We start from the raw sequence: 22,705 nt of genomic DNA on the forward strand, positions 1-22,705 counted from the left end.
ACCATAGTTTTCTGTTTTTATTGTGCAGAAATGTTTTGGATTCTACATCGTCGATGTGACCATTTCTAAAGAAAAAGACGAGTTATGTAGCTAACGAACCCGTACATAAACCTGCTGGGTTGTCTTAACACGGATTTGCTTTCGTTTTTTAACACTTGGCCCAGAGATTTCAGTTTCCAGGGGGGGGAATTTAAACCCGACTTCTTGCTTTAACGTGTGCCCTCCTGCAATCGGCCTGGAGATGGCGGTTGGTTTGCTTTTTCAGTTCGTTCCTTTAAAAATGAAGAGTAATCGTTTGGACGCAGGGAGGAATAGTTTCCCTGTCGGGTTTCCCCGGTGCTGCAGTTCCTCTCCTCTGGCCAGGAATGCGTCCAGCACCCATCCTGCTCCAAAGAGTCGCTGGCAGAGGGGGCGTCAGGGTGGCCGCAATCGCCCTGCGCCGTGGGTAGAACACGGAACGCTGGCCTTGCAGCCGTTAAACCCGCATCCCCTGACGCCGCCGCGTTCCTTGGGATTGGGAATCAAAAAGTGAGCGAAACAAACTGACGTGCACAGAAAGATGATGTTTCTTTTTTTATTTTTCACTGCCAGCTTCCGATTTTTCTACAGTTTGCATGTTTGCGGGTTTTCTAATTGTCTGTAGCGCGGGACGAGCAGAGTTGCGGTGCTGAGGCCAGGGGGCACCTGCACCTTTCTGTGTCCGTAGAGGTTGCGTGAACCTTCCCTGCCAGCCAGGACCGCAGGAGGCAGCATGTGCAGCCCTGTAAATGGTTCATCTCTGAAGTGTACATACGTGGAACATTTAATAAAGCCAGGGAAATGGATTTATAAACACGTGTGTTTATTGTTGGAGCTGCTGTGCTCTTGGGCCACCGTCCTGCTCCGTGGAACGTGTGGCACGGGGGCCACGCATGGTCCTGGCCGCACCAGGGAGCCCCAGCGTGTCTCTACATCACAGACACGTGCAGCTGTTCTATCCCATTTTTTCCACAGCCCCCCACGCCCTCTTAGGGTCAGCGGAGCAGCTGCTCCCCTTGGGAATGGTCTTCCCTTCTGCGGTCGCTGTGTTTACTGTTTCTCTTCATAGCATAAATATGGATTTGCTTCCTCCAAGGTCAAGAACTGCCCAGGATCACGCTGGGGTTCCAGAAAGGCCAACGGAGGCTTTGGAGGCAGCACTCGGGGTTGCCTGTATTACAGCAGACGCAATCCATGCTGCTGAACCCCCGGGATCCGTGAGCTCCTGATGCTACAACGCAGTGGAATTTCCTTTCTGAAGTGGCTCACGTGTGTTTTAACTGCAGAGCGAGTAAATGGGACCCAACCAATCCCGCATCTGCCTCAGCAAACGTTCCTTCTGCCGTATCCAGGCTGCCCTGTGCCACAACACAAACCCTTCCCAAAGGGAGCCAGTGCTGCCCTGGGGTCCCCCTGGCAGAGCAGGGATTGCCCGTGCCAGTCGGAGGTGGCAGGGAGCAACACGACCCCGTGGCTCTGTAGACGCACGATCCTGATCAGAGCGAGGCGAGGGAGGAGGACGCTGTACGTGGCCCCAGCCTGGGTAACGACACAGCTGTTCCTGCCCTGCTCCAGCAAAAATCAGGCCTGGGAGCCATAGTGCCCTTCAGCACCTGGAACAAAGAGCCTTCCCAAAGCCGGTACTTCCAGAACATCCCACAACCTCCCTCCCAGACACAGCATGAACCAGCCTTGGCGTAACGGGTTTATTTTTTTTCCAAAACAAGTCGGATGGGAGCTCCAAAAGGAGCAACAGAATTACAGTGGGGTAAACACGGGCCTGACTGCCAGCAGCAGCTCCTCAGGGTCACGCAAAGCCACTGTGGGAAGAAGGTAAGTTTTGAAAGTCAGGATAACGCACAACATCCACACTAAGCCAAACAGCGATTCTGCTTTCATCCATTGTGAGGCAGCACAAAGGCAGCGAAGCCAGCAGCACAGCCACAAAGAGCCTTCCCGTGTCAGGAGCTCACACCAGCGCTCCCAGAACGGGAAGAAGGGATCCAGGAGACTCCTATTGCCTGTGATGGCTCTGCATCTCGCAGCCCTCCCAACCACTTCACTTTGCACCCGGCAGTGAATGGGAGGAGCGGGAGCTCCTGGTCTCACCTGACCACGTGTGCTATCTCCCAGTTGGCTTCCAGCGTCAGCGGCCCCTCCACCTCTACGCCCTTCTCTGTGGCGATGGCGATTTCATACTGAGGAGAGAAAACACACGAGAAGCTCTCAGCAAAGCCCGATGCCATCCCTGAGGAATCACCCATCCACGAGCCGGCGACAGCAGCTGCCAGAAAGGGGCTTTGCGGTCAAGGCAGCGGAAGCAAACAGAAATGCTTCCAAGATTGCAGCCTTGGGATACTGTAGCGCTGGGAAGAGAATCCCTGGACCCAGTAGGAAGCCAGGGGGAGCATCGCTTGGGCTCAAGTGGCTCTTCCAAGGCTGCGGGACACGAGGGCAGAGTGGCTGCGGAGGACCAGATCTCTAACCTACACAGCACAAGTTCTGCGAGGTTTCCCAAGATCCGAGATGCGCCAAGGGTTAAAGCCTAGAGTAGCAGCTCCCGTCACAGCGTGCCGAAGCTGGGCTCTTACCCTGTTGAAGGATCGAGCGTCTCTGTAATACAAAATCTTCATGCACCGCTCGATCAGGTCACGGGCCTCCTCCTGTGTCAGGTTGGGCTTCTTCTCCAGGACCTCCCTCATCAGTGGCTGCGGAAAAGAAAATAGACCCCACAGCTCAGCAGCGCCGTCACTCCGCGCTGAGGCCACTTCAGCAGTGGAGTGAGCACGGACCCTACCTGCGCCAGGTAAGCTCCGTATCCCGTAGCCACTGTCGGGGCTTCATAGGCGACGCCAAGCATGTCCACGTAACCCAGGAAGCTGCCGGGACAGAGCTGTGAGCGCGGCGGCAGCACCAGCAGGGAGGGATTTGGCTGTGGAATGCTCTCACCCAGCCGGAGACCTCTGCTGTCCTGTGAGGAGCAGCCAGATCCTCACGGAAGGACACGCAGGGACCACAACGCCGCTTGCTCACCTCTCGCCATTGTAGCAGCCTCCGATGACAACAGTGTTCCAGAGCGGATTTATCTTGCACCTCCGGTTGTACATGACTCTGGTCAGCCAAGAATGGATGGCTTTCGGGCTGTAGCTGTGACCGTCTCCCAGCAGCTCCTCGTCGATTCTGATTTAGAAAAAACAGACAGAAATTTATCCCAGACGGGAAAAGCTGGAAGTCACCCAGATAAGAGAGCAGCAGCCCCTCTCCAGCAGGACCATCCAGCCTCCCGCAGGCTCTGTTTCCAAACACAAGGGGAATCGGACACAAAAAGAACTGGGACAGGTTCCCCTCAGTGCATTTGGAAAAGACAGGGACTGCAGGAGGACACAGGGGGTTTCAGCTCCATTTTGTCCCTGCTCAGTGAATGGATCTGGTGACATTCCCGTCCTTTAAGGACTGGGAAGAGAGCAGCCCAGCAGGAACCCCAGCATGACTGCAAGAAGACTTACACCATCTGGTCGATGATTTGCTTGAGGTACTGGAAGTCAGCGTAGTCGCCGGATGCTCCCAGCATGGTAGTGGTGTTCACCTTCAGGAGCCGGGAGATGTTGCGGAAGCGGGCAAGAAAGCCATAGGAACCCATCATGTCGGCAGCAATGATCACTCCCCCGTCGAACTTCACTCCCAGCACTGAGGTGCCGGTCACCATCGGGCTCCTGCAGGCCCCAGCATCAGTTCTGCCCCAGCCTCCCCAGGCCCTCGCCCCGACTCCATGCTCTCCCTCAGCCCCATTCATCCTATCCCAGCCCCTCCCCGGCCTCATTTCTCCTATCTCAACCCCTTCAAGCCAAATTTTTCCATGCACAGACCCCATTTCTCCCTCCCAAGCCCCTCTTTCTCCCATCCCAGCTCCCCAAGCCCCATTTCTCCCCCTCAACCCACAAATTCTTCCCACAAGACCCAAATTATCCCAAGATCCTCCCAAGCCCTATTTCTTCCCCCTCAAGACCCAAATTCTCCCCCTCAGCCCCCCCAAAGTCCCCATTTCTCCCCTCAGCCTCCCCCCAGGCCCAATTCTCCCCTTAGCCCCCTCCAAAGACCCCATTTCTTCCCCCCCCCCAGCCCCAATTCTCACAGCGTGCGGTCGCGGGGCAGAGTCCCGGCAGCGGGGCTGGGCCCGATCCCACGGGGGATGTACGTCTCCCCCGGAGCTGGGCCCTCGGCCCAGAACGGCGGCGGCGGCACCCGGCCTCCCCACACCTCCATCTTAGTCACGGCGAGGCCCGCACTGCGCAGGCGCGGCGGAAGTGCGGCCCCTCCAGACCGAGGAGGGACGGCGCCATATTGGGTGTGGCAAAGGCCTGGCCGGGATGCCGGGCGCCACCTCGTGTATGTGTGGCGAAATTCTCGCTACTGCCGCTATGCATGAAGGAGTGAAAACTGCGGGGCGGCGAAAGGGACGGGGCCGTGGGATGGGCGGGGCTGTTCAAGACCCTGTAGTTTCCGCTACCGGCGCAGCGGCGCCCTCCCCAAAATGGCTGCGCAGCAGGTGCATCACGTGTCTGTCCTCCTAGGGCGGGGCGTTACTGGGATGGGGCGTGGTGATGGGCGTGACTTGGTTGTTTGACCACGCCCTTTCCGCACGGGGCTTGGTGTGATATTGACCAATGAGCGTGGTGGTGGGCGTGGTCGTGTTCTGCGGTCACGCCCCTGGGCGTGGCTTGGTGCGGCGTGGACCAATGGGCGTGGTAAAGGGGGCGTGGCCTGGTCGAAGGTAACAGGTTGCGGTGGGAGCGGCGGGAGCGGCGCGGAGCGGTAAGTGCGGGGTAGGGGGGGCTCGGCTCGGCTCGGCTCGGCTCGGCTCGGCTCGGCTCGGCTCGGCTCGGCTCGGCTCGGCTCGGCTCGGCGGTGCCCTGCCCAATAGCAGGGTCTATAGGGGCTGCAGGGGCCATGGGGCAATAGGGAGTGATGGCCAAGGGGGTGCCCTGCCCCATAGCAGAGCCCATAGGGGCTGCAGGGGCCATGGGGGCTGATGGCCAAGGGGGTGCCCTGCCCCATAGCAGAGCCCATAGGGGCTGAGGCTGTGGGGGCTGATGGCCAAGGGGGTGCCCTGCCTCATAGCAGAGCTCATAGGGGCTGGGGCGATGGGGCAATAGGGAGTGATGGCCAAGGGGGTGCCCTGCCCCATAGCAGAGCCCATAGGGGCTGGGGCCATGGGGGCTGATGGCCAAGGGGGTGCCCTGCCCCATAGCAGAGCCCATAGGGGCTGCAGGGGCCATGGGGGCTGATGGCCAAGGGGGTGCCCTGCCCCATAGCAGAGCCCATAGGGGCTGGGGCCATGGGGGCTGATGGCCAAGGGGGTGCCCTGCCCCATAGCAGAGCCCATAGGGGCTGGGGCCATGGGGGCTGATGGCCAAGGGGGTGCCCTGCCCCATAGCAGAGCCCATAGGGGCTGGGGCCATGGGGGCTGATGGCCAAGGGGGTGCCCTGCCCCATAGCAGAGCCCATAGGGGCTGCAGGGGCCATAGTGGCTGCTGGCTTGGGGGTGCCGTGCCCCATGGCAGAGACCATAGGGGATGGGTCCATCGGTGTTGCCCTTCCTGGGGTGTCCCCCGCCCTATGGTGGAACCTATAGGCGCTGGACCTGTAGAGCCTTTCCTTTGTGGGTGAACTTTGCCCTATAGACGATCCTGTGGGGCAGGTGCTCTGGGGTTCATCGTCCTTTGCATGTGCTCCCCCTGCAGGAGCCCCCACAGGGGCTCTTCTCCCCATAAGTCACCTACCCTATAGCACATCCTACAGGCCCCCCCGGCTGCTCCCAGGCGAGGGACCTGATAGTCCCTGTTCTCCTGACTCCCATCCATTACGGAGCCCCTATGGGGCTGCCTTTCCCTGCTTTATGGGGTCCCTTCCATATGGGACCCACCTTTCCCTATGGAAGCTGCGCCTGCAGGTGCACTGAGGAGGGGTCCCATCCATAGGGTCCCCCCTTTGGGGGGCCACCGGCTGCCGCCCTTGCCGCGTCTCCTCATTGAGGGGGAAATTGTCAACCCCTTCCCAGTCTCCCCTGGAGCTGGGAAGAGCCCTTGGGATGGGGGAGCAGCTTCCCGGGGTGTGGAAGCGCTGGGAACGCCATGGCTCCTGAAACTTTAATGCGAGCGCTGCCCTACTTCGCCAGGGCTCGCGGGGCCGCGTTCGTAGAGGCCACTTTAAACGAGAAAGGAAAATCTGGGGCTCGGATGCCATCCCTGGAATCATTCCCTGCCTCCGGACTCGCTGCGCCCCAAAGTCCAGATGCGACAGGGTCTGAACCCCATCGTCCACCCGCTGCCCAAGGGTTCGGCTGGAGGCATTTGTGGCTTGCTCCAGGCTGGCTCCCCTCACTCCGAGCTGTTTTTCCTCTCCCACTACCCGCAGTCCAGCGGGTTTGGAGCCGGGCTGGGTTTCCATCTCCATCCCTGGATGCGGAGGCAGGGAGCCCCTCGCCCGCTGCATCCTGGCTGCAGCGCTCGGAGCATCCCCTCCCTCTCCCACTCCGTGGCAGCTTTGGGAAGTGGGAGTTGCAGCATCCACAGGTGCCGTGGGGATGAGGATGAGGATTTGGGGTGAAAGCGGAGCACCCGAGCCCTGCGGCACCGGAGACCCGTTGCCACGCACGGATCCCCAGGGCTTACTCCCTGCCTGCGTCCCCCAGGACAGGTTTATCCCCACGAATCCATGCATCAAAATTATTCCGGTTTCAAAGGCTCGGCTTGCTTGGAAACCAGTAAAATGATCCGGTCGGTGTCATAGTGAACCTCACGTTGGCCTCGGGGCGCCCTCGGTGTGAGTGGGGAGTGTGGTTTGGTTATGGGTCTGAGCCCACAGGTCCCCGGGGATTTCTATTTCCGAAGGCCTGGGAGAGGCAGGAACAGGATTTTCCAGTATCTGGGTTGATGATTAACCCGAGGGCTCTGCCAGCGGCTGGATTGGAATGGGAAGGAATTTGGTTCTTATCAGCTCCTGCAGGAGCCTCAGGGGCTGTCGCTTGCAGAGCCACGCATATGCCTGTGGATGCCCCTCTTCCAGCTCCCTAGATATCCCTAGGCATCCCTCTTCCAGCCTCCGGACACCCCTCTTTCAGTTCCTTGGACATCTCTCTTCCAGCTCCCTGGACACCCCTCTTCCAACCACCTGGACGCACATGGATACCCCTCTTCCAGCTCCTTGGATATCCTTCTTCCAGCTCCCTAGACATCCCTGGGCTTCCCTTTTCCAGCCCCCTGGACACCCCTCTTCAGCTCCTTGGACACCCTTCTTCCAGCTCCCTGGACATCCCTGGATGCCCCTCTTCCAGCCCTGGGAGCGATGCCAGTGTCTCGACGTCACGCCGAGCTCATTCCCGCTGCGTGATACAGGCGCACGTGCCCTGGTTTCGGGTCCCTCCGACCCGGTTGCCGGTGCCCAGCTCACATGTTTGGCCAGGGATTTATCACGGTTTCAGGCTCCGGTGTTTGCAGGAGAGCAGGAATAGCCGGTCTGTGCCGGTGATGGGCAGGGCGTAGGTGTTCCCTGCATCCGGAACCAGCCCCGGACTTTGGCTCCAAGCGAAACCAGGGTTGGGTACACACACGGTTGAGCAACCGTCCCTGCAAGGTGGGGCAGAGTTTTGGGGAACCCGCGGTGGGAATCACCCCGATCCTGCAGGAGCCAAACCCCAGGGGACAGCGGAGAAATGCCAGGTTGGGCACCTCCGCTGGCCCCTTCCTGCCGTGTCCGTGAAGTGCTTTGGGATAACCCGGCAGCTCGCTGTGCTCAGGGGGTGCAGCATCCGCGCGACCCAACCTGCTCAGTTTGGAATGACGCAGCTCGGGGATGGAATCCACCTTCACCGCAGCACGGTGTGGCTCTTTGTCGGCATCACGGTGTGCCGTGCGGTCGGATTACCTGGCTGACCTAAGAGGGAGGCGCATCCTGACCTGGCAGCCGTCGCCTTTCCCACCTGTGCAACTCCGGTGCTAGAAGGGAGCAGGGAACCGCTATGAGCCGCGGCGGCGCGGAGCCTCACGCCATATCAGAGCTATTTCCAGCACCACGTACAGATTGCAAAACAACTTTCTGGGTTAACGTCCTGGGCACAAAGGGCTCATTGTGCCGCTGGCCACCCGCCATCCCCGGCAGCGCCATGCCGGAGGTGCGTGACTGCCAGCGAAAGCCCTCTCCTGCCGCTTCTCCGTGGTTCTCTGCCCGCTCCGGCATCTCCGCTCCCACCTTGACCACGCATGGGACCCCACGGTTACCCCTCGCCTGCTGCGCCCTGTTGGGCTGAGGTGTGGGGATGCCCCAAGGCCAACACTTGCCTATTTTTAGCCCCGATTCTCCATCCCTCCCGCTTCCAGGCTCCTTCCCTGTGGTTTCCACTGGAATCCCCTCCTGGGGCTGTGTTTCCAGCACGGGGTTGGGTGTTGCTCTCCCACACAGGAATGTGATCTGGCTCCAGCTCTTTATCTGCAAGCTGGAGCCTTTCCAGGAGTAGGGCGGCATTCCTGGCGTTATCGGCCAGCCTGGCTCACCTGCCTCCTCCCGGCTGCCCAAATGCTTGGCTGCTGCTGCCGGACCCCCTGCGAGCAAAGCACCTCGAGCCAGAGCTCCTTTAGAAAGAGCAAACCCTCCTCTTCCCAGTCCGGTTGGGTTGGAGCCCGGTGACATCCCCACCCGCATCCGACTCCCGCTGTTATCCGCTTCCTGCTTGTGCCAGGGCGGAGGTGGCAGTGCTGGCACGGCGGGTGCTTCGCTGGCAATGCCAGGGGAGGATGCTGCGATGCCGCGCTGCCACCCATCCAAAGGTTTTCCCAAGGCGGGAGCTGTACCCAAGGCTCGCGGTTACCACCCTGATAGCCGAGCCCTCTCCCCGCCCCATTGTCAGACACATTTCGGACACTGGCAGCATGGAAAGTTCTGGATCATGCTGCCGAGGTCCGTTCCCGCTGCTCCCTTCGCTGCTGCCCTGTTCCCCTGTCTCCGTGGCGCTTGGATGGATAGGACTGATGGGATTTGCTGTAGGGGCTCTCGCTGCGGGCGCTGTGCTCTGGCTGTGTTTATCCCGGCTGGTGTCCATCGCTGATCTCATTAGCGTATGCCATGAGAAGATAACGAGCTCAGGAGATGAGGGCTCTTCTCCTATCCCTGCCCTGGCTCCTTCACCTCCGGAGCGAATCCCTGGTCCCTTGCCTGCAGCTCCTGGTCACTGCCTGCGCCACAGGGTCTGGGCAGAGATGAGGAGAAACCCAAAGAGCTCATTGGGGTTCTGGGAAAATGGAAGAGCCGTCACTGCTGGGTTTAGGGAGGGAACGGGAGCAGACGGTGGCAGCGGGGAGCTGGCAGGGCTCGGGGAAGCAAACGGCTCATCCTTCCTGGCTCTGCCCATCGGGTCTGCACAGCACCTGTTGTTGCATCCGACCCACGCTGCTGCTCTGCACTCCGCATCGCCGACGCCTGCTGCAAGCCAGGTCCCACAGCGGCAGCTTCTTCCCCGAGGTGGGCACGGGAGGAGATGTGGGCTCAGGGTTGACACAAGGACATGGGAGAGCCCAGTGGTGCTGGGCATCCCACTGCCCCATCTGCATCCGTGCTCCATCCCTGCCTGCTCTGGGCTGAGCATCCCACTGCCCCATCCCCATCCGTGCTCCATCCCTGCCTGCTCTGGGCTGAGCATCCCACTGCCCCATCCGCATCCGTGCTCCATCCCTGCTCCATCCCTGCCTGCTCTGGGCTGATCATCCCACTGCCCCATCCGCATCCGTGCTCCATCCCTGCCTGCTCTGGGCTGAGCATCCCGCTGCTCCATCCGCATCCGTGCTCCATCCCCTGCCTGGGGGATGACGTCCGTCACTGAGCTGAGAACCAAAGGCACGGGGTTTTGGGGGTTGCTTTGCCATTTTTCTCTGCACACAGCATGTATTTGAATGCCCCCCAACCACCTCAGGGTCCCCTCACATCCCAGGGGTCTCCTGGGGACAATGCTCGGCACCTCGCATCCCTCCCAGCATCCTTTTTCTTTACAGAAGAGGAAGGGGCTGCCACTGCTCCCGCTGCGCTGCGGGGGTGAGAATGTGGGGCTCGGGGGCTGCTCAGGGGCTTCTCCATCACTGAGCCCCCCCAAATGCCTGGAGGGGAGCTCACCCCCCCCCGTGTCCCTGACGTCGCCCTGGGTGCTGAGGTGGCTGCTGGGGTTGGGGGAAGCGGTTCATCACGCTGTTCCCAATATGTCACTGCTCATTTCTGTCCCGTCCCCGTGGAACGCAGGCGGCTGCCTGTGCTGCGGGGACACCGGGTGCTGGGGCGATGCTGAGAGACGCTGACTCCGGCTGCAGCGCGGCTGCAGCGTTCCGCAGGCAGCAGGAGCAGAGCCCGGCTGCGGAGCTGGGCTGGGATCTCTGCCTCGTCTCTGCACCCCTGGGCTCCAGGTGCCAAGGCAAAGCGGCACGAGAGGTGGTGAGGGTCTGGTTGCTGAGGTGGGATGCAGGGGGAGGGGGGGGTTTGCTCTCTCACCATCTCCCCTGGAGCAGCCAAGCGATGCCGATGCTGGCACAGCAAACCTTGCCCGTGTCCTGTCGTGGGGACGCTGCAGTGCTGGCACTGCTGTCCCCTGGCGCTGATCCTTGTGGCCAAGAGCGCCATCTCCGAGCCCAGGGGGACTCCAATTCCTCTCTTTGCCCCCCCAGGACTGCGGTGCTGAGCCCCAGGGATGGAGTGGCCAGCGAACACAGCGGAGAAGCAGAACCCTGTGGACTACGGCGTCCAGATCCGCTTCATCAAAGACTTGGAGGAGCCGCGGCGGCCCCCGAAGCCCCGCGGCAAGCCCGGCTCCTACGGGGTGGCGGTGCGGGTGCAGGGCATCGCCGGGCAGCCCTTCGTCGTCCTCAACAGCGGTGAGAAAGGCAGCGATTCCTTTGGGGTGCAGATCAAGAGCGACGGCTCCTACCCCAACCCCACCGCTGGCCCTCGACCATCCGGCTCTGTCAGCTCCGACTCGGATCTGCCGGAAAACCCTTACGCTGGACGGCAGCCCCGGCACGGCTCATCCTACAGCACCTCAGACGAGGAGGCAAGCGGTGGCGCGGTGACCTCCGGGCATGAGCCCAAATTTTCATCAGGCACACGGCCGCCCGGTGAGAAGCTGCGGAGGTTTCAATCCCATGGGGATCTGCTCGGCGCTGCCACGGATGAGCCGTTGGCCACCGGTGCTCCTTGGGCAAACAGTAGCCGGGATCTGCCCAGCGGCAAAAGCAGCAGCTTGATGGACATCACGCTGGAGCAGAGCAAAGCCACCGGCTCGCGGACCACGGCCAAGGTCACCTCCTCAGACACAGAGGCCGCAGTGGGCACCGGCGACGTGGACACCAAACCGCTCTCCTCAGTGGATTCGCTCATCAGTAAGTTCGATGGGAAAGTGCAGCAGCGCGGACGAGCGGCCAGGAGGGGCCGGATGCCCTCGGAGGAGAGGAAACGCTCACAGAGCCTGGACGGCCGTGTCTCCCACCGTGATGTGCCGAATGCCAGGGAGCTGAGCGGTGCTCAGCGCTGGGCCAGCGGCGTTCATTCCCAGCCCGCAGTGCCCGCCGGCAGCCTGAGCCGCCCGCGCGCTGCTGCAGGAACAGAGGAGCAGGGCACGAGGAGCCAGCGGGCAACGCGGGGCGCGGAGGAGCCCGTGGCTGAGCAGCTGCAGAGCAAAGCCCGGGCAGAGCTGCAGGTACCGGGGCTGCATCCTGCCAGGATCACAAATTCCATAACTGGAGTGGCGCCTGCACTGGCACCACAGCGAGCGGATGAGGGGGGATTTTGTGTCCTTTCTGGAGCTGAGCCTTTGTGTCCTTCACAGCACCTCAAATCCACCCCAGACCTGCTGCGGGACCAGCAGGAGGTTGCCCAGCCCGGCAGCAGCGAGCACCCCAAGGAGCTCATCTACAGCATCCTGAAGGAGGGGTGAGCCCCTACAGACCCCCGTCACTCCCGGGCTCCGCTCCGTGTCCCCCCCCACCGTTCCCAACCGCTTCCCCCTGCTCTGACCCTGCAGGAGCAGCGAGAGTGAAATTGCCCTGAAGAGGAAAACCGCCCGGCTGCTGGAGAAGATGCAGGAGCTGGCAGTGAGTCCAGGCTGACCTGGGGCTGCTCCTTTCCCTTCCCCTTTCCCTCTCCCTCTCCCTCTCCCTCTCCCTCTCCCTCTCCCTTTCCCTTTCCCTTTCCCTTTCCCTTTCCCTTTCCCTTTCCCTTTCCCTCTCCCTTTCTCTTTCCCTCTCCCTTTCCCTTTCCCTTTCTCCTTTCCCTTCCCCTTCCCCTTCCCCTTCCCCTTCCCCTTCCTCCTTTCCCTTTCTTTCCCTTTCTTTCCCTTCCCCTTCCCCTTCCCCTTCCCCTTTCCCTTCCCCTTCCCCTTCCCCTTCCCCTTCCCCTTCCCCTTCCTCCTTTCCCTTTCTTTCCCTTTCTTTCCCTTTCCCTTTCTCTTTTCCCTTTCTTTCCCTTTCTTTCCCTTTCCCTTTCCCCTTTCCCTTTCCCCTTTCTTTCCCTTTCCCTTCCCCTTTCCCCTTCCCCTTCCCCTTCCTCTTCCCCTTCCCTTTCCCCTTCCTCCTTTCTCCTTTCCCTTTCTTTCCCTTTCCCTTTCTCCTTCCCCTTTCCCTTTCCCTTTCCCTTTCCCTTTCCCTTTCCCTTTCCCTTTCCCTTTCCCTTTCCCTTTCCCTTTCCCTTCCCCTCTCCCTCTCCCTCTCCCTTTCCCCTTCCCTTTCCCTCTCCCTCTCCCTCTCCCTCTCCCTCTCCTTTTCCCTCTCCCTTTCCCTTTCCCCTTTCCCTTTCTTTCCCTCTCCCTCTCCCTCTCCCTCTCCCTTTCCCCTTCCCCTTCTCACGCCCCCCCAGCAGCTCCTGCCCTCCCGGCACCGTGTCCTGGGGTGGAGACCCCGGTGGTGCGCGGCCGAGCACGGAGCTGTGCTGTGGGGGCTGGCGGTGCCTGAACCCCCGCACTGAGCACGGGGGTCTCTGCAGGGGCCCAGGGACGCTTGTTCTCAGCCCCAGCACAGGGACCTAACTCGGAAGGTGGAGGAGCTGCAGGAGAAGCTCGACGAGGAGACCAAGGTGAAGGTTGGGGGACGCGGGGGGACGCGGGGGTGCTGTTGGCATCCCTGGGATGGGGAAGCACAATGGGTCCCTGCTCAGAGCCCGCTTCCTTGAGGCTCGGGTGCCAAGGAGAGACCAAACCTTCTCTTGAGCTCATCTACAACACACTGAGGAGTTTTGGGGATGCTGGCATGCGGCTGCCTTTGCCATCCCATCCGGAGCTGGGGGAAAAGGGATGGGGAATATCGCTGCCATCACTCTGCCCCAAGGAGGGGATGTAACTCGTGTCCCCGCAGCTCCGCCAGAAGCTGGAGCTGCCCAGGGAGCCAGCGAGGAGCGGTTCGGCTCGAGCGCTGGAGTCGCGTCTACGTGAGGCCGAGGGGGAGAGCGAGCGGCTGCGGGCAGCCCTGGAGAAGAAAAACCAGGAGCTGCAGAGAAGCTTACAGGAGTGAGAGCTGCGCCGGGAACGTGTGGGGTTGGGGACGTTTGGTGCTCTGGGGTGGTGTGGGGATGGGGATGGAGATGCAGAAGGGGCTGGCGCAGCGCAGGGTGGGTGGCTGTCACCCCACTGTCCCCAACCCCTGTGCCGGGAGATGCTCACGGGTGTGTGCACAGGGTGGGTGGCTGTCACCCCACTGTCCCAAACCCCTGAGCCAGGAGATGCTCACGGGTGTGTGCACAGGGTGGGTGGCTTTCACCCCACTGTCCCCAACCCCTGTGCCGGGAGATGCTCACGGGTGTGTGCACAGAGTGGGTGGCTTTCACCCCACTGTCCCCAACCCCTGTGCCGGGAGATGCTCACGGGTGTGTGCACAGAGTGGGTGACTGTCACCCCACTGTCCCCAACCCCTGTGCCAGGAGATGCTCACGGGTGTGTGCACAGGGTGGGTGGCTTTCACCCCACTGTCCCCAACCCCTGTGCCAGGAGATGCTCACGGGTGTGTGCACAGGGTGGGTGGCTGTCACCCCACTGTCCCCAACCCCTGTGCCGGGAGATGCTCACGGGTGTGTGCACAGGGTGGGTGGCTGTCACCCCACTGTCCCCAACCCCTGTGCCGGGAGATGCTCACGGGTGTGTGCACAGGGTGGGTGGCTGTCACCCCACTGTCCCCAACCCCTGTGCTGGGAGATGCTTACGGGTGTGTGCACAGGGTGGGTGGCTGTCACCCCACTGTCCCCAACCCCTGTGCCGGGGATGCAGATGCTCACAGGTGTGTGCACAGGGTGGGTGGCTGTCACCCCACTGTCCCCAACCCCTGTGCCGGGGATGCAGATGCTCACAGGTGTGTGCACAGAGTGGGTGGCTGTCACCCCACTGTCCCCAACCCCTGTGCCGGGGATGCAGATGCTCACAGGTGTGTGCACAGAGTGGGTGGCTGTCACCCCACTGTCCCCAACCCCTGTGCCGGGGATGCAGATGCTCACAGGTGTGTGCACAGGGTGGGTGGCTGTCACCCCACTGTCCCCAACCCCTGTGCCGGGGATGCAGATGCTCACGGGTGTATGCACAGGGTGGGTGGCTGTCACCCCACTGTCCCCAACCCCTGTGCCGGGAGATGCTCATGGGTGTGTGCACAGGGTGGGTGGCTGTCACCCCACTGTCCCCAACCCCTGTGCCGGGAGATGCTCACGGGTGTGTGCACAGGGTGGGTGGCTGTCACCCCACTGTCCCCAACCCCTGTGCTGGGAGATGCTCACGGGTGTGTGCACAGGGTGGGTGGCTGTCACCCTTCTGTCGCCATCCCCCTCGCCATGCCTTGGCTGTCCTGCAGGCTGAGCAAGGTGAAAACAGCCAAGGAGGAAGCAGAAGCCCAGCTGGGCGACTGTGAAGAGCGGCTGCTGGCCACGCACCGAGAGCTCGACCACCTGCGTGAGGGCTCTGGCGCATCCCCGGACGCCGAAGCTTTGTATAAGGTACGATGCCATTCGCGCCGTGGCATGAGCATCCCCCCAGTGTCACCTCACTGCTACTGAGCCTGCTGTCCCCTTCAGGAGCTGCTGGAGACCAGGGAGGAGCTGGAGGAGGCCCTGAGCTCCAGACAGCGGCAGGAGGAGCAGCTGCGGCTGCGGGAGCGGGAGCTGACAGCGCTGAAGGGAGCTCTCAAGGAGGAGGTAGCCAGCCACGACAAAGAGCTCGACCGCGTGCGGCAGCAGTACCAGAGCGACATGGATGAGCTGCGGCACAGCATGGAGGGCATCACGCAGGTCTGGCCGTGCGAGCGGCTGCCAGGCAGCACCAGGGGTCTACGGCTTGGGGAGGGTCTTGGCTTGAAGTCCGCATCCTTCGTTCCCTCTTTGAGTGGTCCTGAGCTGGCAGTGGGGTTTGTGTCTTGCCCAAAACTCACCCCATCAGAGTATCCCTCTACCCTGGCTCTCGCTGGGATGCAGAGGGTGAGCGGAGCCAGTTTCCAGAGATGATGGGGGTCCCTGCACGGGTTCCCTGGGCTGGTTTTGGGAGGATTAACTGGATCAGGACCTCAGCATCCTCGGAGCATCCTGTAGGGATGCTGCTCTGTGGGTGAACGCTCAATGCTTCCATCCAGGACCAGGCCAACCTGGAGTCGGAGAGGCAGAAGATCAACGCCGTGGTGCGGAACCTGCAGCGGGAGCTGGAGGAGAGTGCGGAGGAAACGGGGCATTGGCGGGACATGTTCCAGAAGAACAAGGATGAGCTCCGTACCACCAAGCAGGAGTAAGTGCTGCAGCACGAGCAGCTTTCATGGAGGTCCAGCTGCTCACCACCACCCAGCATCTTTATCCAAACCCTGTTAAAATGGGATGGCAGCTGGAACGGGGCTGGTTCTCCTCCCTGGGCACACAGGAAGGCGATGGCCGAGCTGAGTGCCGCTCTCCGAGCACGCTGGGACCTGGAAACAGGGTTGTGGGACCGGAGGACACAGGGATGGGTTTGCGTGGCCTCATCCTGCCCCTTTCCAGGCTGTTGCAGGTGAAGCTGGAGCGGGAGGAGTTTGAGGAGGAGCTGCGGGAGCTACGGGAACGCTTCGCGGCTGCCAAGGAGGAGGTGGACCAAGCACGGAGCAGCACAGTGGACCCTGGCGAGCTGGAGGCCCTCAGGAAGGTGGGAGTCGAGGGAGGAGGCGAACGCAGCACAGGGGATCACATCCAGCACCGAGGACCCCTGAGCCCCTTCCCCCTCCATCCAGGAGTTGCGGGAAGCGCGGCAGGCGCAGCGGGAGCTGGCGGCGGAGAAGGAGAGGCAGGAGGAGCTGCTGCAGCAGCGGGAGCGGGAGCTGGCAGCACTGAAGGGCACCATGCAGGAGGAGGCATCCAGCCGCCATGGGGAGCTGGAGCGGTGTCGCCGGGACGTGCAGCAGCTTCAGGAGGAGCGGAACGAGGCCACCAAGGTGCGTGGGGACCAGGGGAAGGGGTTTACCCCCACCCAGCCATCCCGAGGGGTTCAAGTCCTCTGTCCACCCCATGCCGGGGCTGCATTGTAGGCAAAGGCTTCCCTGGAAAGCGCATTGGAGGTGTCGGAGCAGGCGAGGAAGGCGGTGGAGTCCAGTCTGCGGGAAGTGCAGGAGCAGAACGATGACTTGAGGAGGAAGGTCCTCGGGCTGGAGACGCACCTGAAGGAGTATGAGCGCCTGGGCAAGAACTGGGAGGGCTCCCAGGCACGGCTAAAGGAGAAAGTCACCAAACTGGAGGTACGGGGTGGCCTGCGGCCATTCCTGAGCTGCGCTGCACTGTTCCCGGTCCACGGGAAGGAGGTTGAAGAGCCCCATCTTCACAGGCAGAGCGCAAGCAGGCGGAGGAGTCGCTAGGTGAAGCCACGGAGCGGGAGCAGGAGCTGCTGATGGCCAAGCGGACGCTGGAGACCCACCTGGAAGAGACACAACGGAGCCTGGCCCGGCTGACGCAGGAGCACCAGGAGCTGAGCGTGTCCTACCAGGATGAGCAGCGGCAGAAGGAGCAGCTCAAGCGCGCCAAGAACGACCTGGAGGAGCAGAAACGCCTGCTGGATCGCACCACGGAGAAGCTGAACAAAGAGGTTGGGCCACCTGGGGGAGGTCTCTGGGGCTGTTGACACCCTCTGGACCCCATCCCGTGGGGCATTGTGTGCTGTGACACCCGGTCATTGCACCGCGGGATGGAGATGTCCCCTTGCTGCGTTAGGGATATGGGACTTCGGGTACGGATCTGCGGAGCCGGTTGGGACTGATCCTTCCCTGATGTCTCAGGAGGCTCCATAAAATCCCGCTGTCCCCAGGGATCAGCATTCCCCGGTGTCCCAGGGCAGTGTTGTCCCCAAGTGGCTCCTGCAAGAGCCCGGTGCCTGCTCGCAGTCTGGGGTCCTCCAGGTGGCTCTGGCAGGGCTGGCACCCCTTGCCGTGATGCTCCTGAGCTCACAGGGTGGAAATGTCCCCCCAGCTCCATATCCATGAGCATCTTCTCCCACCATGAGCCCTATCAGCTTGGGATGGGGAGCCCGGGCTGGTCCCCCAGCTCCTGAGCCACCCCTGCTCGTTGGCAGCTGGAGCAGATGACGGCAGAGTCACACAACTCGCTGGCCGTGCTGAAGTCGCAGCTGGAGGAGTTCAAGGAGAAGTCCCGGAAGGAGATCACGGACTCCCAGAAACAAGCCAAGGATCGGGGCGCCGAGGTGGAGAAGATGCAGCTCAACGTGGGGCGGCTGCAGGATGAGGTGCGGTGAGGGCTGGCGGGTCAGGGTCCCCTCGCCGTCCTTCCACAGGGACACGCGGGACCGCATCTCATCGAGGCACCTTTTTCGCAGGTCTCGCGGCTGAAGCAGGCGCTGCAGGACAGCCAGGCGGAGCGGGAGAGCGCGCTGCTGGACAAGGAGGTGCTGCTGCAGCGCCTGCACAACCTCGAGCAGGAGATGGAGGCCAAGAGGCGCTCGCAGGATGACCGCTCACGGCACGTCAAGGCGCTGGAGGTGAGGAGCGCTGCGCTGCACCCCGAATCCGCTTATTCTCATCCTGCAGTGCTGTGTGCTAACGGCAAGGGGCAGAGCTGGCCCAGGCATCCTCCATCCCGCAGAGGATGGGTGGGAATCCCTTACGCAGCCCGGCAGCGATATCTAATATTCATATTTACTAATTGCCAGCAGAGGCGGCTTTGTTTCAGCTCAGCCCAGCGTTGCCCCCGCGCTTCGGCACGCCACAGGCTGTCCCTTTGTGGTGGGCATAGGGGGGTCCCAGCAGCATCGAGGTGTCATCTCCTATCCAAACATCTCCCTTCTGCCTCCCAAGCTGCGCTGGAGGTGTTGATGGTGCAAAGCCCCCTCCCCAGCCACTCAGCTTGCCCATCACAGCTGCCTCGAGCCCCTCTAGCCCTGTCCCCCTCACCCGCTGGGACCCCGGAGGTTCACGCTGACCCTTCTGGTCCAATCTCCACGCAGGAAAAGTCCAAGCGCCTGGAGGTGGAGCTGGATGAGGAGAAGACCACGGTAGAACTGCTGACCGAGAGGGTCAACCGGAGCCGGGACCAGGTAGGATGGGCAACGCTGCCCCAAATCCATCTGCTGCCGTGGCAGAGCCGCCTCGGCTGCAGCAAAACAGCGCTGGGTCACTGAGGTCCATGGGTACCATCGGTCAGAGGAGCTCAAACCCCATGAATGAATCGTTAGCGAGCATCCCAGCCGCTCTGTGGCTCTAAACTCAATCGAGGTGGCGGTGTCTGCAAAGCCGGTTGGGGCACGAAGGGCAATTATAGGAGCTTGGCACAAACGAACCCAAATAAATCCCCTGGGATTGCAGGGCAAGGTTGGTGTTTGTGTAGGAAGTTGGGGCATAAATAATGCCGCTTGCTCGCCCAACCCGCCCGCTCCTTCCCTTCAAAGCGGCCGGGAGCTCCGCAAGCGGGCGGGAGCCGTGCCGAGCCTCCCAGCATCAGGTGGAGCTGGGTTTTACTGGGATTGATGGCTCCTCTAGTTGTAGCCCATCACTCTCCTGGCCCAGCGGAATCCAGCCTGGACTAACAGCCAGGGGCAGAGCTGGCCCCAGCCTGGAGCTTGGGAATAGGGATTCCCACCCAGGCGATGGCCACTGGCCCCCAGGGGCCAACGAGCCAGGACCGATGGGTGCTTTTCCCAATTTCCTATCTGGGATCCCGGAGGTGACCCCATGGAAGCCCTTTCTGGTAAATCCTGATGCTGTTGGAAGCTGTAGAGCAGGGATGGGTGTGAAAACACAACGGGGTCCAGCTCAGATGGAGCTGCTTGAATAAACTTCAAGCCACTTTCTCCTAGAAATCCCAGTTTCCTTCATGTTAATATACAAAGCGCCATATTTCACCTCAGGCAGCCCCAAAGAGGCCCCTGGGGTGGCTCTGGATTTGCTCTGTCATGGATCAAACCCATCCCGGCTGTGCCCTGCGGTGCCGGGCAGAGCTGCCAGCACAGCCGAGTCCCCAAATCCCAGTCCAACTAGTTTAAAACTTTGGAAAACCACAGCCCTTGTCTCAATCCACTCACCGGAACGGCAGTGATTGATTGGGAATCAGAATCCTCTCATTAGGGTTTTTGGTGCCTCCGAAGCTGGCTGTTGGGTGCGCTGAGCCCACCAGTGCTCTGCGGCGGTGGTGGCCCTGATCTCTTTGCCGAGCGGACGCAGCGGCAAAGGATGCGGCAAAGCTAACCGGCACTGTGTCCCTGTGCCCAGATCGACCAGCTGCGGGCAGAGCTGCTGCAGGAACGCTCCAGCCGCCAGGACCTGGAATGCGACAAGGTCTCTCTGGAGAGGCAGGTGAGGCTGAGCCACGGAGGGACCGGATCGATCCCGTGGCCGTGGCGCGGCCATGGGGACTCTTTGGTGTGAGAAGGATGCAGGGCAAAACCTCTTGGTGCAGCCCCGCTGCTCTCCTAGGAGAGGCACCTATTCCCGAGGGGCTTTTCCTGCTGTAAAACCATTCCCCCTCCTCCTTCCTGCTCTGGATACGGCCCATCCCACCCTCCCCATGCCCTGTGCCCCCACCCCATGCCCTTTTCCACCCTCCCCATCCCCTGTGCGCCCTCCCCGTGCTGCATCCTTGGATGGAGCATCTTGGAGCCATCCGGTGTCTCCGCAGGGTGGCATTCCCGTGGGAATTCCCCCCTTTCCTTATGCTCCCCACCAGCCTACCTGGGCTTGAGCTCTGAGCCCTTCGTTACCCAACTCCACGCTGGCTCGTAATGAGCCAGGGGGATGGAACCAAGCTCCGTGAGCTGTTCCTGGTGTGGAAAAACACAGGATCCCAACACGGCAGCGCCCACCGTCACCACGTTGGGTGATGGTGAGAGAGGGTCTGCCCTGCTTTTGGAGTAGAAGTGGAAGGTTTTATCCAACGAGAGCCAAGAGCAGAAGTTGAAGAGCGTCATTGAGCCAGCAGAGCTCTTGCACCCAGTGGTCCCCGGCGCATCCATCACTGTCTCCGGCCTTGCCACCTGCCCCAGCCGTGCCAGCATTGCTAATTGTCCTAATTGCCGTTACATAACCCAACTCCTACGTCTCCTCCTTGGGAAAGGGTTCCCGGGCCCTGACTCACCACCCGCGTTTACATAAGTGGCACTGAGCCTCTCCCACCCGGGAGCACCGCGGCTGACGATGGCTCTGAGCACCATGGCCGGTGATGGCTCCGAGTACCACAGCGGGTGATGGGATGGCTCTGGGGTTTTCTCTCTCTGCAGAACAAGGAGCTGAAGAACCGCCTGGCCAGCTCGGAGGGGCTGCAGAAGCCCAGCAGCAACATCTCACAGCTGGAGGCGCGGCTGGAGGAGCTGCAGGACAAGCTGCAGGTGGAGGAGAGGTACCAGCCACCCAAACCCCCACCTCGCCACCCATCGCCCCGGCACCGGGCTGGCTTCTCCATCACCCATTGCTTCTCCATCACCCATTGCTTCTCCATCACCCATTGCTTCTCCACAGGGAGAAGAGCGTCCTGCTGTCCTCTAACCGCAAGCTGGAGAGGAAGGTGAAGGAGCTGACCATCCAGATCGACGACGAGCGGCAGCATGTCAGCAACCAGAAGGACCAGGTGGGTGGGATCGGAGCCCTCGGAGACACTGAGCGGAATCAGGATCTGCCTTTGGGTGCTTGCCCTGCATTGGCCATCCCCATCTCGTGGGAATTGTCCTCTCTGCCCACAGCTGAGCCTGAAGGTGAAGGCCCTGAAGCGCCAGGTGGATGAGGCAGAGGAGGAGATCGAGCGGCTGGAGGGCGCCCGCAAGAAGGCGCAGCGCGAGCTGGAGGAGCAGCACGAGCTCAACGAGCAGCTCCAGACCCGCATCAAGGCACTGGAGAAGGAAGCTTGGTGGGACACCGGCGGGGATGGAGGGAGGTCCCAGCACCGTTGCCAGGTGCACGCTGACCCCTCTTCTCCATCCCCAGGCGCAAAGCCGCCCGCACGGCCGCCGACACCTCCCTGCAAGACGACCAGCTCAGCTCGGACGAGGAGTTCGACAGCGCCTACGGGCCCTCGTCCATCGCCTCGCTGCTCAACGAGGCCAACCTGCAGACGAGCTCCTGCTGATGCCCGTCTACGCCGGCCCAGAGCGAGGAGCCGGATACGGCCACTGCCGCTCTACACAAAAACTCTTCTCACCCCAAGGATGTGAAGGAAGGCGTCGCTCTAGCCGCGGCACGTGGGGATCCCCTGCCGGCTGCCTCCCCTCTCCATCTCCATGCAAGGATCAGAGTGGGTCGTTGCCAGGATCCCACCAGGATGCCGCGGTGCCGGGGTCCAAGCAGGGGGATCATGGGAGGGGCCACTGGCCACCCCAGGTTATTTTTCTGGGTGGACGCTTCCCCCCGCAGCCCCCCAGGGCGGGGTTCAATAAACCTGATTTCAATAAAAATCAAAGCATTTCCAAGGACGCGGCTCCTGCTCGGTGCGGGGCCGGCACAGCATCCGGCACATGAGGCTGCACGGCACCGGCTCCTGCCCGGCGCAGGGAGCGCAGCTTCCCTGGATCTGGCCTGGAGATATATCCTCGTTATCGCTAATTAACAAGGATGGGAGCATTGCCAACTGCTAATGAGTGCCATGGCGTTGATTGGCAGGTGGTTGCTGCCGTTCCCCTCCGTGGCCTCAAGCCGGGGCGATGCCTGGGTTCCCACTCAGCCACAGCCCTGCTGCCTCAGTTTCCCTTCCCGCACCCTGGTGATGTTTAACCAGGATGGCACCAGCAGGGATGGACGCAGTGATGGCACCAGGGTCTCCACTGTCCCCTCTCTAGTCAGTGCTGTCTGTGTTTGTGCCAGGCTCGGCGTGCCCAGCACCAGTCCCAGCACCCATGGCATCCCCGCTGTGGCTAAGCCGGGCCGGCACAACCGGTTCTGCCCTCAGCTCCTCCCGGACACGCATGTCGGAGCCAAGGTCAACCACTGTCCCCACCCAGTGCCTTGGTTTCCCCTGCAGCTGCTTGGCCTGGTGAGGCTGCCAGGGCTCCACGTACCTCAGTTTCCCCCATGGGCACCGCAGCGGCCGGGGGTGCCCAGGGCAAAGAGGTGCCAGCTCTTGTGGCTGAGCGTGGCCGTGGCTCAATCCAGGTGACCTCATGGTGCTGAAGCGTGGCCGTGGCTCAATCCCGGTGACCTCACGGCGCTGAAGCGTGGCCGTGGCTCAATCCCGGTGACCTCACGGCGCTGAA

The 22,705-nt window shown here is 61.8% G+C and overlaps 2 protein-coding genes across 4 annotated transcripts; one reads left to right on the plus strand and one right to left on the minus strand.

The window, feature by feature from the left end:
* Window positions 1-14: 14 nt before the first annotated feature.
* On the minus strand, window positions 15-4,318 carry PSMB4 (proteasome 20S subunit beta 4). The gene is made up of 7 exons (XM_054050752.1): window positions 4,151-4,318; window positions 3,525-3,731; window positions 3,052-3,198; window positions 2,816-2,897; window positions 2,610-2,726; window positions 2,128-2,216; window positions 15-1,838 (listed from the first exon to the last, which is right to left on the minus strand). The coding sequence occupies exons 1-7, from the start codon at window positions 4,279-4,281 to the stop codon at window positions 1,826-1,828; spliced, it is 786 nt and encodes a 261-aa protein (XP_053906727.1). The 5' UTR covers window positions 4,282-4,318; the 3' UTR covers window positions 15-1,825.
* Window positions 4,319-4,763: 445 nt separating this feature from the next.
* Window positions 4,764-21,913, plus strand: CGN (cingulin). 3 transcript variants are annotated; one of them, XM_054051139.1, is made up of 22 exons: window positions 4,764-4,830; window positions 10,719-10,925; window positions 11,151-11,746; window positions 11,876-11,979; window positions 12,071-12,140; window positions 13,027-13,116; window positions 13,395-13,546; window positions 14,871-15,012; window positions 15,091-15,303; window positions 15,642-15,790; window positions 16,036-16,177; window positions 16,263-16,463; window positions 16,557-16,763; window positions 16,850-17,107; window positions 17,591-17,761; window positions 17,852-18,013; window positions 18,479-18,568; window positions 19,740-19,823; window positions 20,744-20,862; window positions 20,982-21,090; window positions 21,203-21,366; window positions 21,444-21,913. In XM_054051139.1, exons 2-22 carry the CDS (start codon window positions 10,742-10,744, stop codon window positions 21,583-21,585), a joined length of 3,549 nt encoding a protein of 1,182 aa, XP_053907114.1. In that variant the 5' UTR covers window positions 4,764-4,830; window positions 10,719-10,741; the 3' UTR covers window positions 21,586-21,913. The 3 variants fall into 3 exon arrangements, with proteins under 3 accessions (XP_053907114.1, XP_053907111.1, XP_053907112.1); XM_054051136.1 differs by having other exon boundaries at window positions 10,719-11,746; XM_054051137.1 differs by lacking the exon at window positions 4,764-4,830 and adding an exon at window positions 9,797-10,488 and having other exon boundaries at window positions 10,719-11,746.
* Window positions 21,914-22,705: the final 792 nt, after the last annotated feature.

This window comes from Cuculus canorus, chromosome 28 (assembly GCF_017976375.1).
Source record: "Cuculus canorus isolate bCucCan1 chromosome 28, bCucCan1.pri, whole genome shotgun sequence".
NCBI classification, from domain to species: domain Eukaryota; kingdom Metazoa; phylum Chordata; class Aves; order Cuculiformes; family Cuculidae; genus Cuculus; species Cuculus canorus.

Excerpts from the sequence above, each read along its gene's own strand:
- PSMB4 (XM_054050752.1), bottom strand. The coding sequence starts at position 4,281 with ATGGAGGTGTGGGGAGGCCGGGTGCCGCCGCCGCCGTTCTGGGCCGAG. Across the intron at positions 3,732-4,150 it reads CTGCCCCGCGACCGCACGCT|GAGCCCGATGGTGACCGGCA; the intron begins GTGAGAATTGGG and ends TGGGGCCTGCAG. Across the intron at positions 2,727-2,815 it reads ACGGAGCTTACCTGGCGCAG|CCACTGATGAGGGAGGTCCT; the intron begins GTAGGGTCCGTG and ends TCTTTTCCGCAG.
- CGN (XM_054051136.1), top strand. The coding sequence starts at position 10,742 with ATGGAGTGGCCAGCGAACACAGCGGAGAAGCAGAACCCTGTGGACTAC. Across the intron at positions 21,091-21,202 it reads TCAGCAACCAGAAGGACCAG|CTGAGCCTGAAGGTGAAGGC; the intron begins GTGGGTGGGATC and ends CTCTGCCCACAG. Across the intron at positions 21,367-21,443 it reads GCACTGGAGAAGGAAGCTTG|GCGCAAAGCCGCCCGCACGG; the intron begins GTGGGACACCGG and ends CTCCATCCCCAG.